Raw genomic sequence first — 16608 nt, forward strand, 5'->3', positions numbered from 1 at the left:
TAAATTTCTCTTGAGTTTTATTATACAGATCACTTTATATATCACACATACATAAAATAAGAGAGACATAATATGCACTTTTATTCACTGTGCACATAGATGAAGGTAGTAATTACTCAAAATGCTTTAAAATATCAAAAGTCATTAACATATTTTACTTCACATTGACAAAAATAGCTGAATGTAATAATAATTTAAACAAATCCCAAATAAATAAAAAACTTAAAAAGCGAATTATCATTGCAACCTATACAAAGCTGACAAGCTGTTAAAGTTGTGCTTGTGTATCTCAGGTGTCCATTCCAGCTGAATGTGCTGAATTCCGCCACGTGAGCATCTCAGCGCTCAGCCCATGAGCACATAATCATCTGAACTGTCCTCGGTGATTGTGTGCTTGACCGTGTTTGTTGTGTTTTGAGGGAGCTTTACAACAGCATAATCACAGTCGTTGTCATCCACGTCTCGGACAGGTCTGTTTGGACTGATGTTACCGTGGTCAATGGAGGCATAGAGCACATCTTCTGTCTGTGGGTCAGAGAGAAAACACAAGCATGTGAATTATGCAAAGGAAATCTTCAAACTTCAGTATCAGTTGCATTAATGTTTGAACAAGGTCATGGAAAATCATGTTTACTGCATGTATAACAATGGAGTACTGTCAGAGAAACTGTACACTTTGGGCAAGAATCAAACTGACTCAAACAAGCATATTTGTTTTAACAAGTTTGTTTAAAACTTCTGATTCAAATTAGGCCAAAGGTATGTTTTTATGTAACTATCTGAAAATAAAATAAAATAAAATAATACAAATAAGAATGGCTTCTTCCTTAAAAAAGAAAGAAAGAAGCATTAAATCTATATTTTATTTTATGTTTTTAAGAAACATAGACTTGACTTAAACAGAAAATGAGATGACTAATAATTATAATAATCATATATAAAGTAATACAAATAATAATAAAAATAAAATAATAAATAATAAAAACATAATTAAAAAAAACACACAAAATGATCAGCACAATGAATGAATCATTGTCATTATGTAATCAATACATCCTTCATGACTATGTCTTTCATGAAGGCTTGAGGTCAGAAAAGTTCACTTTAATGTGGCAATATTCTACATAAGTACACTACCAGTCAAAAGATTAAAGGTTTACGTCAGTCTCTTCTGCTCACCAAGCCTCCATTTATTTGATGCAAAGTACAGCAAAAACAGTACAATTCTGAAATATTTGTACTATTTAAAATAACTGTTTTCTTAGTTATAAACAGTTGCTTATAACTGTTTTCTATTAGAATATATTTCAAAATGTAATTTATTCCTGTGATTTTTAAAGCTGAATTTTAGCATCATTACTCCAGTCACATGATCCTTCAGAAATCATTCTAATATTCTGATTTGCTGCTCAAAAAAACATTTATTATTATTATTATGTTGAAAACAGCTGAGTAGAATAATATTGAGTAGAAAATATTGAATTTTTGAATGGTTTAGTGTAAAATGTTACAAAAGCTTTTATTTCAGATAAATGCTGATCTTTGGATCTTTCTATTCATCAAAGAATCCTGAAAAAATTTACTCAACTGTTTTAAATATTGATAACAATAATAAAGAATATTTCTTGAACAGCAAATCAGCATATTAGAATGATTTCTGTAGGATCATGTGACACTGAAGACTTGAGTAATGATGCTGAAAATTTAGCTTTGATCACAGAAATAAATGACATTTTAAAATATATTCAAATAGAAAAATTTGCTGTATTTTAGATCAAATAAATGCAGGCCTGGTGAGCAGAAAAGACTTCTTTAAAAAACATTTAAAATCTTACTGTTTAATAATTGAGTCTTGTCTGAATGTATGTGGTTTTATTGTGTTTACTTGTTATCCAACATTACTGGAATTTTAGTTTGGAGAAACTGTTTTAAATACTGATAACAATAATAAAGAATATATCTTGAACAGCAAATCAGCATGAATGATTTCTGAAGGATCATGTGACACTGAAGACTGGAGTAATGATGCTGAAAATTTAGCTTTGATCATAGGAATAAATTACATTTTAAAATATACTCAAATAGTAAAAAATTGCAGGCTTGGTGAGCAGAAAAGACTTCTTTAAAAAACATTAAAAATCTTCCTGTTCAAAAACGTTTGACTGGCAAAATGTACGTTTTTCTAAAGTATTAGTTATTTTATGAAGTTGAATGTGATTGCACTGAAAGATTCTATTTGGTGCATCCATATTTCCTTTAAATGCATAAGCATCTTAGAACTTAAAGTTCAAAGTCATTTGCTTTGACACACTTTCCTGCCTGGATGCTATTTCTGTCTCATTGCGAGCATCATTTGGAGAAACAGGAAAAACCAATGTGACTAAATGATTATCATTTGAATATTACAGTAAAGAGACTCATTCAGAGCAGACATAATGAAGCCCTAAAATGCAAAACAAGTAAACCCATCAACCGTTTTGTTTTTTTTGGATGGAACAACTTTGAAAGCCAAAAACACCTGTACTGAAACTGACATATCATCTAAACTAACGCCTCCTTGTTTTAACACGATGCTATCAGGAGTGTGAATCTCAACATCAATACTAAAAATATAAGAGCTACACGAAAACAAATGGTTTAATACTGAATAAGCAGTCTAATAACATGACTAATTTGTATTCGTACCTTTGTGTCTGCTGCTGTTTCAGTCTGATGGCCATTATCTGCTCCATAAAACATAGAAGTACATATCACTGAACAGTGTATCCATTCACTGTATGCAATAATTATCATAGCTTTGCCTAAATGTACAACATCACAAAACTGAAACAATTTAATTAGCCATCAGCTACAGAAGTGCACACAGTAAAACATTTAGTGTGAACCACATCAACTTTGACGTAAAATTGAACGCATGCTTGCATACTGTGTCAAAAGTCTGCTAAACCATGTAAGAAGATACTTCCTTATTAATGCATTGCATTAGCTTCTTTATCAGAATATATCATCTGAATAATTTGCTTACCAGTGTTTTCAGGTTTTTTCTTTCTGAGGATAAAAATAAAATATGTAAATTATATAAAGTCACATACAGTTTTCCATTTCAGAAACATTAAAGTAATTAGCCGTAGACTCTGACACTATCACAATAAGCAATATAGTTGTTAGATTACTTTTTAAGTCTCAACCAAAAATCCAAAAACAGAAATTAAATACTGCTAGTGCTTGATCTCAGTGCATAATATCAATTTATTCAGATGACCTACCTTCGGTTGCAACTTAAGAAGCTTCCCATAGTTCCAACAAGCTCAATATGGTTTTATGCCGTGGTATAAATATTGAAGCTACAACCACAAACTGCAAACTGCTAAAGCAGTGTGGTCTGAACCCAGAGTTTCTAACCTGCCAATCAGACAGAAGAAAAGAAACAAGAGAGGGATGGAGAGAGTGATTCAGTATAAAGCGGTCAAACAACAGACTGCCTCTATTTCACTTGTATTTCCTGTGTTCTGTGGCTTTCATTTGCCTTCGAGTGCATGACACGAAGACATGCTCATTTTCATGTGTTTGCGTTCACACGCCTATTAGTGGTCATCCTGCTGTCTTCTATCTGAATAATGTGTGCATGTACTTGTTTAGCCTACATTGTGAGGACCAAATGTCAAGTAAGTGGTTAGTAAATCGTGAAACATCTGACACTGTGGAGCAATTTTGTTGGCCCCCTCAAGGAAAACAGCATATAAATCATACAAAAGTGTGTGTGTGTTTGTGTATTCCGCGACAGCTTTTCTCTGACAGATCTGCTCTATTTTTTCTCTACTCTCTTCTACGTCATTTTATGCAAATAGCTGTGACCAGGAATACATTGTCTGACATATTCTTTCACTTCCAAATGTCTGAAACTAATTTTACCCGTATCTTCACAGATATGACACGATCGGTTTCTGACAGTTGATGCGCTGCTTAGGAACAGGAAGTTGTGCATTTCCTTCAAGACCACAAGGTAGAGACTTATTAGCTATAAACTTCTTCGCGTTACTGACAGGAAATCGGCCTAGATTTATAATACTGAAAATTATAACTGACTTACTTTTGCAATCTGGCTATAATGCCTTCTGTTTGTATTAACCCCAAACATAAAATGCTTTTTTCAGAGTTTGAATTGTGTCAAAGCTGCCCTTCAAAATAAACAAACCTTATATAAAAACGATTCATGTTTTTATCTTGTCCTTGTTATCATTGAGAAAGCCTAATTCTAAGATAAAAGCTTATATTTGATCAGTGAATGGACTACTTGCACTGGGCCTCGTGACGCACTCCCATTTTGAACGTGTATGGCTCAGTTACTTCCGGTTATGCACATTTTCAATGCGCTGTAATTATCTAGTTGACCTAAACGCCTAATAAAATGAGATTTCGCGCGATTTTGGACATTTTCAGAGACAGGAGAAGACATATTCTGATAATTACTGAGTACAGAATTTTCAAACTCAACGGAACGCGAAGTTTTAATCCAACATAAACCGATCTGAGAAAGCGGTTTCTAGTAATCATACATGATTGTTCACCACAGGTGTCAGTGTTCTATAGTGGCCTAATCACGACACTTTAGTTTGTGCGATCCGATTAATAAGATCATAATGAACCTTTATTCATCTGTATTAAATATGTTCGTCACTATTCTGTGTCATATTCTGTCATCGTTGCACTGTATGTATTCTAATACCAAAATATGAATATTCAATAGTCGCACTGTCAGCGTGATACTATTATTTAAATGTTTAACATCGTTAAACAAGGCAGTTACCGCACATTCATTCAGCCATTTAAACAATGGAATAAGAAGTAGGGGCTTGGAATAAGAGCACAAGACACACAAACAAATGGTTTTACTCAGGGGCGTTTCTAGGATTTTAAAACATCCGGGGCTGGTGCCAAAACATCAGGGGCTAGTGGTAGTCGGTGGGAGCTGAAATCATGCGCACATAAGATTTTGTTAGACACAAGTGGTTGAACCTGGATCCTACTAGGTGGGTCCAGGGGCATTAAACCGGGGGTTAAAGACCTTGTCACACTATTAACAATAGTAAATAGTAATCACTGCACAAAGTATTATAACAAAATTATAGCATTACAAAAATATGTTAGACAAATAAAATAATACATTTGAAAATGTATTTATAACTGTAACAAATATATAGTTGTATGCAAAAAGAGGGCCCTATTTTTTTCCCAAATTCCGTTTTATTTTATTTTTTTCAAATTCTGTTTTCAAATTTTCATTTTACTGGTCTTCTTTTTAATGGTTACATTTAATTTTATTAATTATTTAATTAGTAATTAATTAAAACCATTAATCTTATACAATTTACCATCAATTTATCAAAAGTTAAGAAAATGTACATGTTTGGGACCCTATGAAATGTTTTATTTTTTTCTGACTTTACGTTTTATTGTTACCAAATATGTTTTAGCATGTCTGTTTATTTGAATCCATAAAAACAGCTTTTATTTATTTTTACAATAGCCTTATGGAATTCTGTATTGTGTATTTTTCTGGTTATCAGATGAAGGTATAAAATATTGACTTAATTGATCTTTTAATAAAAATTATATTTTATTTTTGGCAAATAAAGGGAATTTACTATTAAAATGTAAAACATGGAAGAAATATTGCATGAAAAAAAGTATACATTTTTATTAATTAATAGTAGTAGTAGCAGTAGTAGTAGGCACGTACATTATACTGAATGATGAATAAAGTTAAACCGAACTTTTATTTTGACGGGTTGCCGACTTGTCGTGAAAACCTTTATATTTCTGTGTATATATTTGACGCTTGTTTTACTCAAATGAAACAGTGAAATGCTCATGAAGTGACTAATGTATTTATGCCCTCATTTAGTGAAACGGCAGACGCTAAAATCACTGCACGCGTCAGTATTACATGTGTAGAAACCGAAACCGCGCATCCGCGCCGGTCATTCATAAAAAGACACGAAGAACGTGCAGGATTCATATTTAAATAGTCTTTTGCGGCATAATATTTACAGATACTAGACCCTATCGCGACTTGATTTAAGTTTAATGACCAACTTTTGATTAATTCAAACTTTGACAAATTCCGTGGAAATCATAGGGCGAAACAAACAAACAAAAAAAAAACATTCGGGGCTGGAGTAAAAACCGAACGACGCCCCTGGTTTTACTGAAAATAAAACCAAAAACCAAAACCAAAAACTGCAATTGAAGTTAAACCATATAACCACAAATTAACTCGGGTTTTACTACACTGTCCATAGTTTAACGATGGTAGGCTATTTGTAGTAAAAGTTGCTGTTGGTAAAAATGGGGAAAACATGGCACTTCTACTATAGTAATTTTCGTGAGGGTGTTATCAGTCAAACTCATTTAAAACTGTACATTCATCAGGTATGAAATATGATCAGTAAAAGAAAAATACCGTTCGTGAGAATGCGGCAGGTTAGTGGGGAAATATATTTATTTATTATTCAGAATGCAGAATTTGCAGTAACCTTTCAGCAGGTTGAATATGATTAACTGTATTTTTAAAGAAATGCCAGCCCTAAAATGTAGTAATAATCTGCGTTCTCATGACTGTCTGTATGCAGGCAAGTTCTTTGATGCAGGTGCGCTGAACACTAACCGGAAACTACCGAGCCCTAACAAGTAGAACGCGGATGTATTGTGCAAGTAGACCATTAGGTGTACCAAACAATCACTAAGCAAAGAAGAATTACATATATATATATATATATATATATATATATATATATATAAATTAATATTTTCAAACAAGTTTAAAGTGATTTTTACCTTTTGTGGACATTTGTTTACCTTTATAAAGCCATTTTTGTTTTCTAGAAGTGTGCATTATGTTTTGCGTCAAATTCTTATATTTAATCATTAAAGTCACTTAGAATAATAAGACATTTTAGGCTGTTACCACACAAATAAAATCATTATCAACAATATAGAGGAAGCACAAACGCTGCATCTGAACTGGCATTTAGATGTATTTACCCACTGTTTAATGCAGGACATGAATGCATTTAACCTGCAGTTACAAATGCATGAATAATTTTAATCCTAAAACGTTGAATGCTGATATTTGAAATGTAAAAAAAAATGTGGAATTACAACCGCCACTAGATGTCAGTAAGTCACTGTTAATAACCGAGTCATTGCGATTGAACCGAATCATTTAAACGGTTGATTCATTCAGGAACGAAACACCGTCATGTTGTTCAGAGATGCAAACCAGTGCTGTGGCTGTGTTTGGAATGATTTTTTGTTGGCGAAATAGAGCAAAAATAGACAATATGGTGTCTAAAACGTAAGTCTCTTAATGTTAACTTCTACTTTATTGAATTGTTGTATAAAGTCAATATCACATTTGTGATTTTTGCAAAAAAAAAAGGCACTCGTGTGATCTTGATTAACTATATTAAATGACATAAATATACATTTTCTGCCCACATATCCTGCATTTTGGGCAAATTTGGGCATTTTATTAGACTGAATCACGCAGTGGAAACGACTCTAGCTAGTGTCTAAGCACTCATACCTCCAGCTTCTTATAATCAATGAAGCTGTCCATACACTGTATGATAAATGCATCTCTTACTTACACAGTTCGTAACTGTACTTTGTTGCTTACGATGAGGGAATTCGCTAGTTTCAGGCTGCATCCGAAAGCTCTAAAATGCTGCCTTCGGAGGCAGCATTCCAAGGCAGGAAGGCATCAAGGTACGTCCGAATTCTAATTCTGCTTCACTTCCTGTCTCCGGAGGTACCTTCTTCTGATGGAATTCTGAAGGCAGCATAGATGTATCCTTCGCTGCCTTCGATTTCCCATAATCCTGTGTGTGCGCGTCATATCGGTCTTTGTCAGTCACGTGCCTTTATTATAGGTGTGTTCGACTTAACGCAGCGCTGCGCAGCTCGATCAAATTCTGACTTGAAGAAGTGCATGCCGTTTAGAAATTTTGTCCGACTTGAGGTGGCGCCGACGCCTCGTGACTGTCACGTGTGGCATCAAAGTACCGCGATAGCGATTCGAGAGCAGCCGAGTGACTCAACCGGCGCAGTTTCTTCAGAGCGGCTGCAGGAGCTCTGATGACCACGTGGCTGTTTCATGATTGGCAGATTTACCGCATGAAAACGATCACGTGTGTTTTGGGTTTATTCTAACATCCTAAAGTCCGATAATGCTGAGAAATCTGTGTTTTTAGAACAGTAAAAGTGTTTTTACTGTAGTCGCAATGTTATATTGAGTCAGATCTATCATAAAACACTGGTAAAGGCATATATAACCCCACTTTATTAGTATTTAAATAGTATATGTTTATGTTGATCAATTCTTGTTCAGATGGCGTTGTAATAAGCAGTATATGAAACGTGTTTCTGTTGCTCATTAAAATGCTTTTGAAAAGTCTGTGTATTTGATAAATACTGCATTTAATTCACTTCATCTGTGATAGAGCATGCAAACACCGCGAGAGCTTCACTAACGAGAGCAGAAAGTGTCCCACTTGACGCCTCCGTTTTCAACTCCGCCCGCGACTGCTCTCGGCTACTCTCGTCTGTAGCCATAGATGAAGTCGAACACACCTAATGACTGCGTCCGAAAACCTAGTCAGCTGACTTGCTGCCTCGCTGCCTTATCAGGCAGTGACTTCGAAGGCTGCGAAGGAAACTCTAGAAGAACTCTAGTTTCGGTCAGACAGACTTCAGAGGCAGTAGAACGTGACGCCGTTGCTAGGTTACCTAACGGTTAAGTTGTAGATTTTGTAGAAAAACGATCTTATACAGTTAAATATAGACCATTTCGTCAGATGTAAACATACTGGTCCCGATACACTTCCTGTTTCTTTCTTTTTTTAACCTTACCCAGCAAACAGGGGACGTCCCCCGGACGTTACGAACGTCGGTTTAGGTCCGCAGTACGTCCGCTTTGTAACGTTCGCTGGCGGACGTTTGGACGACGTCCGTATTTGGTCCGCTTTATAACGTTCACTGTCGAACGTTTAAGGACGTCCGGATTTGGTCCGCTTTGTAACGTTCGCTGACGGACGTTCTAAAGGACGTTCACTTACGTCCGCATTTGGTTCTCTTTTGACGTTCGCTGGCGGACATTTGGAGGACATTCGCCCGAACCAGTTTGCAAACATCCCCATAACAACACATGAAAAATCCAGTCGCCCATGCTTGGACTTTACCTGACACCTTGCAACTCAGAGTTCATTAAATTAAAGACAAGTAATAATAAAACAAATAATAAACCCATATTGGATTTTAAAGGATATTTCCTTAAAACAAAATCCCTTTTTTAACTGTGATATTGGAATGAAAAATGGAAAGATTGGCATTATTTTTATTATTATTATTATATACTATACTATAAACTATATATTTTAATTTGTGGCAAAATAAATAACTTTAATTTATGCAAAAGAAAAAGTAACTTCTGTAATTATCAAGTCTGTTTCAGCATTTCGACATCAAAAACAAGATACACTTCAATAATGTAATTGAACCTAGGCTACAATTAGGCCCTATGTATTCCCCATACATAAATAAAATAAGGTTGAATCCCTGAAGAGTGATGAATGCAGCCAAGGAAAACATGAAGAATAGAAAAGAAAGTGGAAAATAACACAGGTAAGACAAATAAATCAGTTCTTACTTTTTAATATTTACATAGGCTATCAAGCTGTTGGTAAGCTGACAAGACAAGTTATTAAGGAAAATTACTTTTTTTTTTTAGTTATTGCATTTAAGACTGTTATGCAGCGCAAAAATAAAAGTGTAAAAGCCAATCAAATGAGCTGGTGATCGAGTGACGTCACTTAGGGTAGGCGCATGTATCCATGGCAACGCTGAGTGACAGTTAACGGTCATGGTGATTTCCCCAGATATGGTCTTGAGTTTTCGCTTTTGTCCGGTCGAAAAGGTATTTATACTTTTATACTTGTAGACATTAAGTACCGTAACCACTGCGTATCTCGTAATATTTACATTTTATGAAAAGTTTACCTTTTAAAACGTTTGCTGAGGCTGTCCGTCGTGTAAGACTGCTGGCCGTTAGCCTAAACACTTTTGAAGCTAACGTTAGCACCCATATAGAAATGTGATACATGGCCATATATAAACATATATATATATATCCTGGCGTTAAGGACTTTCAGAGTAAAGATTTAAACTTGTTGTGATGAACACTAGTTAGTGTAAATACGGCCTTTCATCCGTATTAGTCACATCCGGGACATTTGCTCGTGTGCGCCTGACCCATTTGGAATATTTTTCACAGAGGCCATTTTCTTCCCTCGCGATGCGGAGACAACGGAATAAAGTGTTTCATCTTACGCACAAAATGTGTTTTGTAATATAATATCGTTTTATAATGATATTAATGGGCTGTATGCCGCTAAACCTTTCTCATTTTTTTTTTTCTACTGGCGATGCGGAACAGACGAGAGCTGTGTACTCCTGAACTTCTTCCCAGAGAGATAACGTTATTTCCTTTCGCTGGCAATGCGGGGCAGACAGGGCATAGGAAACACCGGAAGTAAGTGTTTTACCTCAATTGCGATATGTGTTTTATAAGCTATTATTACTTTATGACGATATTAACGTTACGCAGTGCTTTTAACAAGGAAACGTAAGAAGTAAGTGTTTTACCTCATTTAACATATATATTTTATAGCTGTATGCTTCTAAACCAACATAAACGTTTCTTACAGATCTCGTTTGCATTACAGTGCTAACGTAGAGGTCATTTTTAACAGGGAAAGTAAGTGTTTTATAACGTCATATGGAATTATAGCGAAATTTATGTATTTAAACTGTTTCTCATAGCAATATTTTCTTTCACTCGTGATGCAGCGGACAGAGAAGTTGGTTTTATCAAGGAAAACACAGAAAGTAAGTGTTTTACTTCATTTACTTGTAATATTACTTTATGATGATATTAATATGCTGTGTGCACCTAAACTTTTCTCATAGATCTGAATTGCAGTGCTGACGTGGAGGTTGCTTTTAACAGGGAAACACTTGAAGTAAGTGTTTTATCTCATTTAAAATTTGTATTTTATAACGTCATATGGATTTATAGTGATATTTATGTGCTGTGCTGTGCTCTCCTGAACTTTTTCTCAGAGAGATATTTTCTTTCAATCACAACACAGAGCAGACAGGAAAGTTAGTTATATCAAGGAAATGCCAAAAGTAACTCTTTTACTTCATTTACATTATGTGTATTATTTCTTCATGATGATATTAATATGCTGTGTGCACCTAAACATTTCTCATAGATATTAATTTCTATGCAGTGCTGACGTGAAGGTCGCTATAACAGTTTCTACAATATTTAAGGTTTGTTGCTAGTCGCAGGGGAGCTGAGGGGAAAAGTAAAACAACGTTACACAATCTTCATAATTTAGCGTCCTTTTGCATTGTTGTGCTGTTGGTGATAGTTTAAATCTGAGAATCATAAATAATGCCATCACATGATTTTTAGTCAACCAAACTTAATAATAAAAAAATCATGTTTAAAAAAAAAAAAAAAAAATCATGAAATTGTAATATTTGTGTCCTAAGAAGATGGGAAATAGCAATGAATTTATTTTCTGATTTCTTGCTCTTTTTAGGATTAATGTGCTTCTAACTTAATTTTCTGCATTTTTTAAGTTGCTTTGATGATGATACATCCCAGGAACCACTTCTGGCCAAATTGGTACAGCCTTGAACTGCAAAATGGCAGAGCTCTGAACTGCATCAGCAAAAAACAAAAAAAAAAAAAAAAAAAAAAAAAATTCTGAATTAAAGTAGTTGTCACTATATTGCCACTTGATTGTTTTACTGTAACTTCAGCCAAAAATAAAAATGTTGTATTATTTAACTGCCATCAAGTTGATCCAAACCTGAATGAGCTTCTTTCGTCTACTGAACACAAAAAAGGTATTGTGAAGAATGTTTGTAAACAGTTGTTGTCCACTTACTTCCATGATAGGAAAATACTAAAAAAGTAAGTGGAGCCCCAAAACTGTTTGGTTACAAACATTCTTCAGAATATCGTCTTTTTTCAGCAGAAGAAAGAAGCTCATAAAGGTTTGGACCAACATGATGGTAAGTAAATAATTAAATAATTTTCATTTCTGGGGAACTATCCCTTTTAATACATTTTAAATAACTTTTTTAAAAAAAGTGTTAATATTATTGTGTTTTGTAGCTGATCAGTTAATTAAAAGTTTTTTAAACATTACCCTTATTCTGTTTTTGCCATTTATATTTTGCCATTAAATTTTTAGTTCAAATATATGTAAATATATTTAACATATATTTCATTTACATATACATTGTTGCCCATATATGAACATGTAATATAAAGACATGTGTGTGTATTTAGGGAAATATATGTCGCATATTTGAAAGCGGCTATTTTATATATCTGTGTAATCCATACATCGACATATATTATATATGTGTTTTACATATATTGCCATATATCAGATTTTCGTAAAGCTGAAACGATTAAACGTATACAATATTGACAGATATTGAACTTCAATATTGAACAAACAGCGATATGCTGGTGCTTTTGTGTTAAGTGCATTTTTGATAAACGCACATAGAATAGGAACAATGGCCTAAAAATCATAAGAGGTTGGCTATCAATCGGGAAATTCTACGCAGGTGTCATTCGCGCAGATAATGATTCAGTTTGATAGAATATTATGTCATTATGCAAAGACGAAGTCAAGGTTTAAAACCATTGCTGATTTTTGTTCATTTATATTGTTTTAGGTTTCGAACATAAGGGTGGAATCAGACCTGGATAACGAACAACATCTGGAACACACGTCAGACGACAGACAGACACGCACACACACAAAAGAAAAATATTTTAACAAATAAAAATGTATTGTTAATGTACTATTGCTTGTGTGTTTATTCCTTGGGTAGATCAATTTTGTCTGATCTGACTAATGACATGTTTACGTATATTAAAATGACCTGTAGCGAACGTTCGCTATAGGTCCCCACAATGTTTTCATGAACGTCCCGCAATTGTCCGTGGTACGTCCCGTGAACGTCCCCGTTTCGTCCTCCGGACGTTCCGCGAACGTCCCAGTTTCGTCCCGCGAACGAACTCGCAACGTCCCCATGACGTCCAAAAAACCCTACACGATGACGTCCAGGGGACGTTCGCAGATGCCATTCAGGGGACGTTGTGGCGACCTTTTTTTGTTAGCTGGGTACACAAACATCACAAAAAAATACAACCAACATAACATTTGACTGGAGGAAAATGTTACATTAGCACCTTTAAGATGTATTTGTATATGTGAAATAAAATAAAAAATAAAAAACAAACAAAAAAAAAAAAAAAAAGGAAGTGCTTCTGGACCAGTATTGTTCACATCTAGCGAAATGCTTTAATAATACTTAAAGACCTCAATGTCATTACCCACCGAAGGTCTGTGTGTCGGAGAAGACGACTGAGAATGGCGGCTACTTTTTGCTTAAATAAATAAAAGCACTGATGCAAGTAATATTGCAGAACAGGTCATTGTTATTCGTGGCTGTTTCGTTATTACTGGTAGTATATTGTAAATATTATTCTTATTCACTACTCATTTGAACCCTTTTAACATTTTATTAAATACTATTATTACAAACAATATTATTTATTATGCTTTTTACACTATTACGATTCATAAAGAATATCATGGTCAAGATCTCATCTATTATATAAAGTAACAAGTCTAATTTCACCAGAATATCTTTATTTATATAGCCTATATGACGCACACGCACAGGATTGTGGGAAATCGAAGGCAGCGAAGGATACATCTATGCTGCCTTCAAAATTCCATCAGAAGAAGGTGCCTCCGGAGACAGGAAGTGAAGCAGAATTAGAATTCGGACGTGCCTTGATGCCTTCCTGCCTTGGAATGCTGCCTCCGAAGGCAGCATTTTAGAGCTTTCGGACGCAGCCTATGTGTGACGTCACCGAGGCGCCATTTTGAAGGTATCGTTGCACTGAGCCGTGAACTGAAAGTATACAGATCCGTAAAGACAAGACTGTTTAAATCATCATACTGGAGAAACAGAAGCAAACCAAGTAGATATGGGACCGAGATAATCTCAGCAGAAGTTTTAGGAACCTTAATTTATATAATTTGTCAATAATAAATTAACATCTTAACGTTACCTGACCGCAAAAAGTTGAGTGCTGCCGGTGTTCAACCTCGTTGGAAATATGACATGTTCTTGTTTACGGTATAAAAACGTGTATTGTTTACTTACAAATACACTTGTATGTTCTGTTTTTGTCTACCATTGATTTGCACATTCCCTTATACTATTAAACTTTACCCTGTTTGTTCAGCATTTTCCGTACATATTTTGGCTGATAACAAGTGCTGATAAGGAGTCAATCAAAAACACATTTATGAAAATGTCATTATACAAACTTTATTATAAATACAACACTGTGTTAAAAATCAGCTTAAAAATGCATAACAGCAGATGTGACAAGTAGGGCTGCAACGATTAATCGAACAATGTCGTGAGGCGCGTTTAGTCAATGAAGCCGGTACGTTGATTAGTAGTAAAGCTCCATCACGTGCGTTCAGTACACAGAGCAAGTAATACACAGAGCCGTAAAGCACTGACAAGCTACGCCAAATCGCGCGCAAAATCGAATTCGATTTTGAGCGCGATTTGGCGTAGCTTGTCAGTGCTTTACGGCTCTGTGTATTACTTGCCGCTCCAGCTGAACGCACGTGATGGAGCTTTACTACTAATCAAAGTACCGGCTTCATTGACTAAACGCCCCTCACGACATTGTTCGATTAACACGTCGTTCGATTAATCGTTGCAGCCCTAGTGACAAGCATATGAACATCAACACACTGCTAAGTGGACACAGTGCAAGCACTACAAAGTAAGTTGAATAATAAAATGAAAATAAATAATAAAATTAATAATAATAATAATGTGATGATGATGATTTGATGCTTCTGCCAAACATTTCTGATGACCCTTTCTACATGGATTCTTATAAGTGCTAGATGATCTGTCAAATAATTAATAGTTTGTAGGTAGAACACTTTCTGGCACACACTTTTACACTGAATGGTTTCTCTGTGAAAATCTCAAAGCAGTCAATCATTGCTATACTGTGTCCAAAGGACACCACAAACTAATGAGGGGTAATTCTGTGCCTGTAACGGTATAAAACAGTGTTTGTGCAAGCAGATTCAATCTGAGGTGCATGAAGTCAACAAAAGTATTTAAAATTAAGTGAGAATTTCATCATCTCAGCTGGCTGCAATGTGTTTTTTTTCTTACAGTTTAGTCACACCAACCTATATGAAATACAGAAATACATAAAAAATAAAAATATTAAAAATGTATTTTAGTTAAGTATTCATTTAAGTATTTAGTTAACAATTTCAGTAGTGAAATAAAATAAATCTCTACACCTATGCATAAAACAACTGCGTGACATTGCATGGTACATGACGCGTTTCTGCTCCCTGGCTGTCTGGTTCATCGGTTTAAAAACCTGCTTTTCATTCTTAAGGTATTGTTTACGTTATAATGTACTAATTCAAATTAGTTATCATAATAATTAATTTACCACTAAGATGACATGCTCTTGCGTATGAACAGACAACATCTGTGGTGGGGGGACGGCGCCGGCGCAACCATCAAACATATTTCACAGGAATCCGGCGCCACGTTCCTGACCGCATCACTGTCTTTACTGGGTGCTTTTAGGGAATATTTGCATTTATCCACGCTTGTCATTAGACTGTATACCTGCACTACACCACTGAATAGCACTGATATCCCAAAACAACATGTGGATATAACGTTAGGTACTAAAGAAAATAGAGCATAAGCACATACTAAAAAATCGCTTACTTACTTTATGAAAATGTCAAGGGCAAATATGATGATTTTGCGTATCACCGCTGATATGCATACCATCTGACGCTTCTTGGTTATTTCCGCTGCATGTTGTCTAATGTTTCCTTCAAGTAGGAGACCTAAAATATCTTTCCTCGTGGTCAGTTTTTAACCTTTTCTGTCGTGTAATTTAGCATCGCTGACTTTAACACAACAATACCGTACCATTTTGAAGTAAATAAAAAAAAAAATTCTGCAACTACAGAACACATCGGCTTTGATACCTTACAAATGGCGGCGGTACCCAAAATGCAATTCGATTCTCGTGAGTGTGACGTCACCTGACAAAGACCGATTGGCTATATAAATAAAGGTATTCTGGTGAAATTAGACTTGTTACTTTATATAATAGATGAGATCTTGACCATGATATACTTTATGAATCGTATTAGTGTAAAAAGCATAATAAATAATATTGTTTGCAATAATAGTATTTAATAAAATGTTAAAAAGGTTCAAATGAGTAGTGAATAAGAATAATATTTACAATATACTACCAATAATAACGAAACAGCCACTAATAACAATGACCTGTTCTGCAATATTACTTGAATCAGTGCTTTTATTGTTTTAAGCACAAAGTAACTGTCAGTCGTCTTCTCG

The 16608-nt window shown here is 34.8% G+C and overlaps 1 protein-coding gene across 4 annotated transcripts; it reads right to left on the reverse strand.

Moving 5' to 3' along the window:
* On the reverse strand, positions 1-7782 carry si:ch211-214p13.7 (uncharacterized). Of its 4 annotated transcripts, none has more exons than XM_051119563.1 (5): positions 7653-7782; positions 3267-3402; positions 3026-3048; positions 2686-2723; positions 1-525 (listed from the first exon to the last, which is right to left on the reverse strand). In XM_051119563.1, the coding sequence occupies exons 2-5, from the start codon at positions 3293-3295 to the stop codon at positions 346-348; spliced, it is 270 nt and encodes an 89-aa protein (XP_050975520.1). In that variant the 5' UTR covers positions 3296-3402; positions 7653-7782; the 3' UTR covers positions 1-345. The 4 variants fall into 4 exon arrangements, with proteins under 4 accessions (XP_050975520.1, XP_050975522.1, XP_050975521.1 ...); XM_051119565.1 differs by lacking the exon at positions 7653-7782 and adding an exon at positions 4196-4309; XM_051119564.1 differs by lacking the exon at positions 7653-7782 and adding an exon at positions 4091-4109.
* Between the last annotated feature and the right edge of the window lie 8826 nt (positions 7783-16608).

The sequence above is a fragment of the Labeo rohita genome, chromosome 9, assembly GCF_022985175.1.
Source record: "Labeo rohita strain BAU-BD-2019 chromosome 9, IGBB_LRoh.1.0, whole genome shotgun sequence".
Lineage (NCBI taxonomy): Eukaryota > Metazoa > Chordata > Actinopteri > Cypriniformes > Cyprinidae > Labeo > Labeo rohita.

What these genes read in the sequence shown, in the direction of transcription:
- si:ch211-214p13.7 (XM_051119563.1), bottom strand. Translation starts at nt 3,295, where the DNA reads ATGGGAAGCTTCTTAAGTTGCAACCGAAG. An exon ending in TTCTTAAGTTGCAACCGAAG is followed by an intron (nt 3,049 to 3,266) that starts GTAGGTCATCTG and finishes TTTTATCCTCAG; the next exon opens with AAAGAAAAAACCTGAAAACA. An exon ending in AAACAGCAGCAGACACAAAG is followed by an intron (nt 526 to 2,685) that starts GTACGAATACAA and finishes TCTGACCCACAG; the next exon opens with ACAGAAGATGTGCTCTATGC.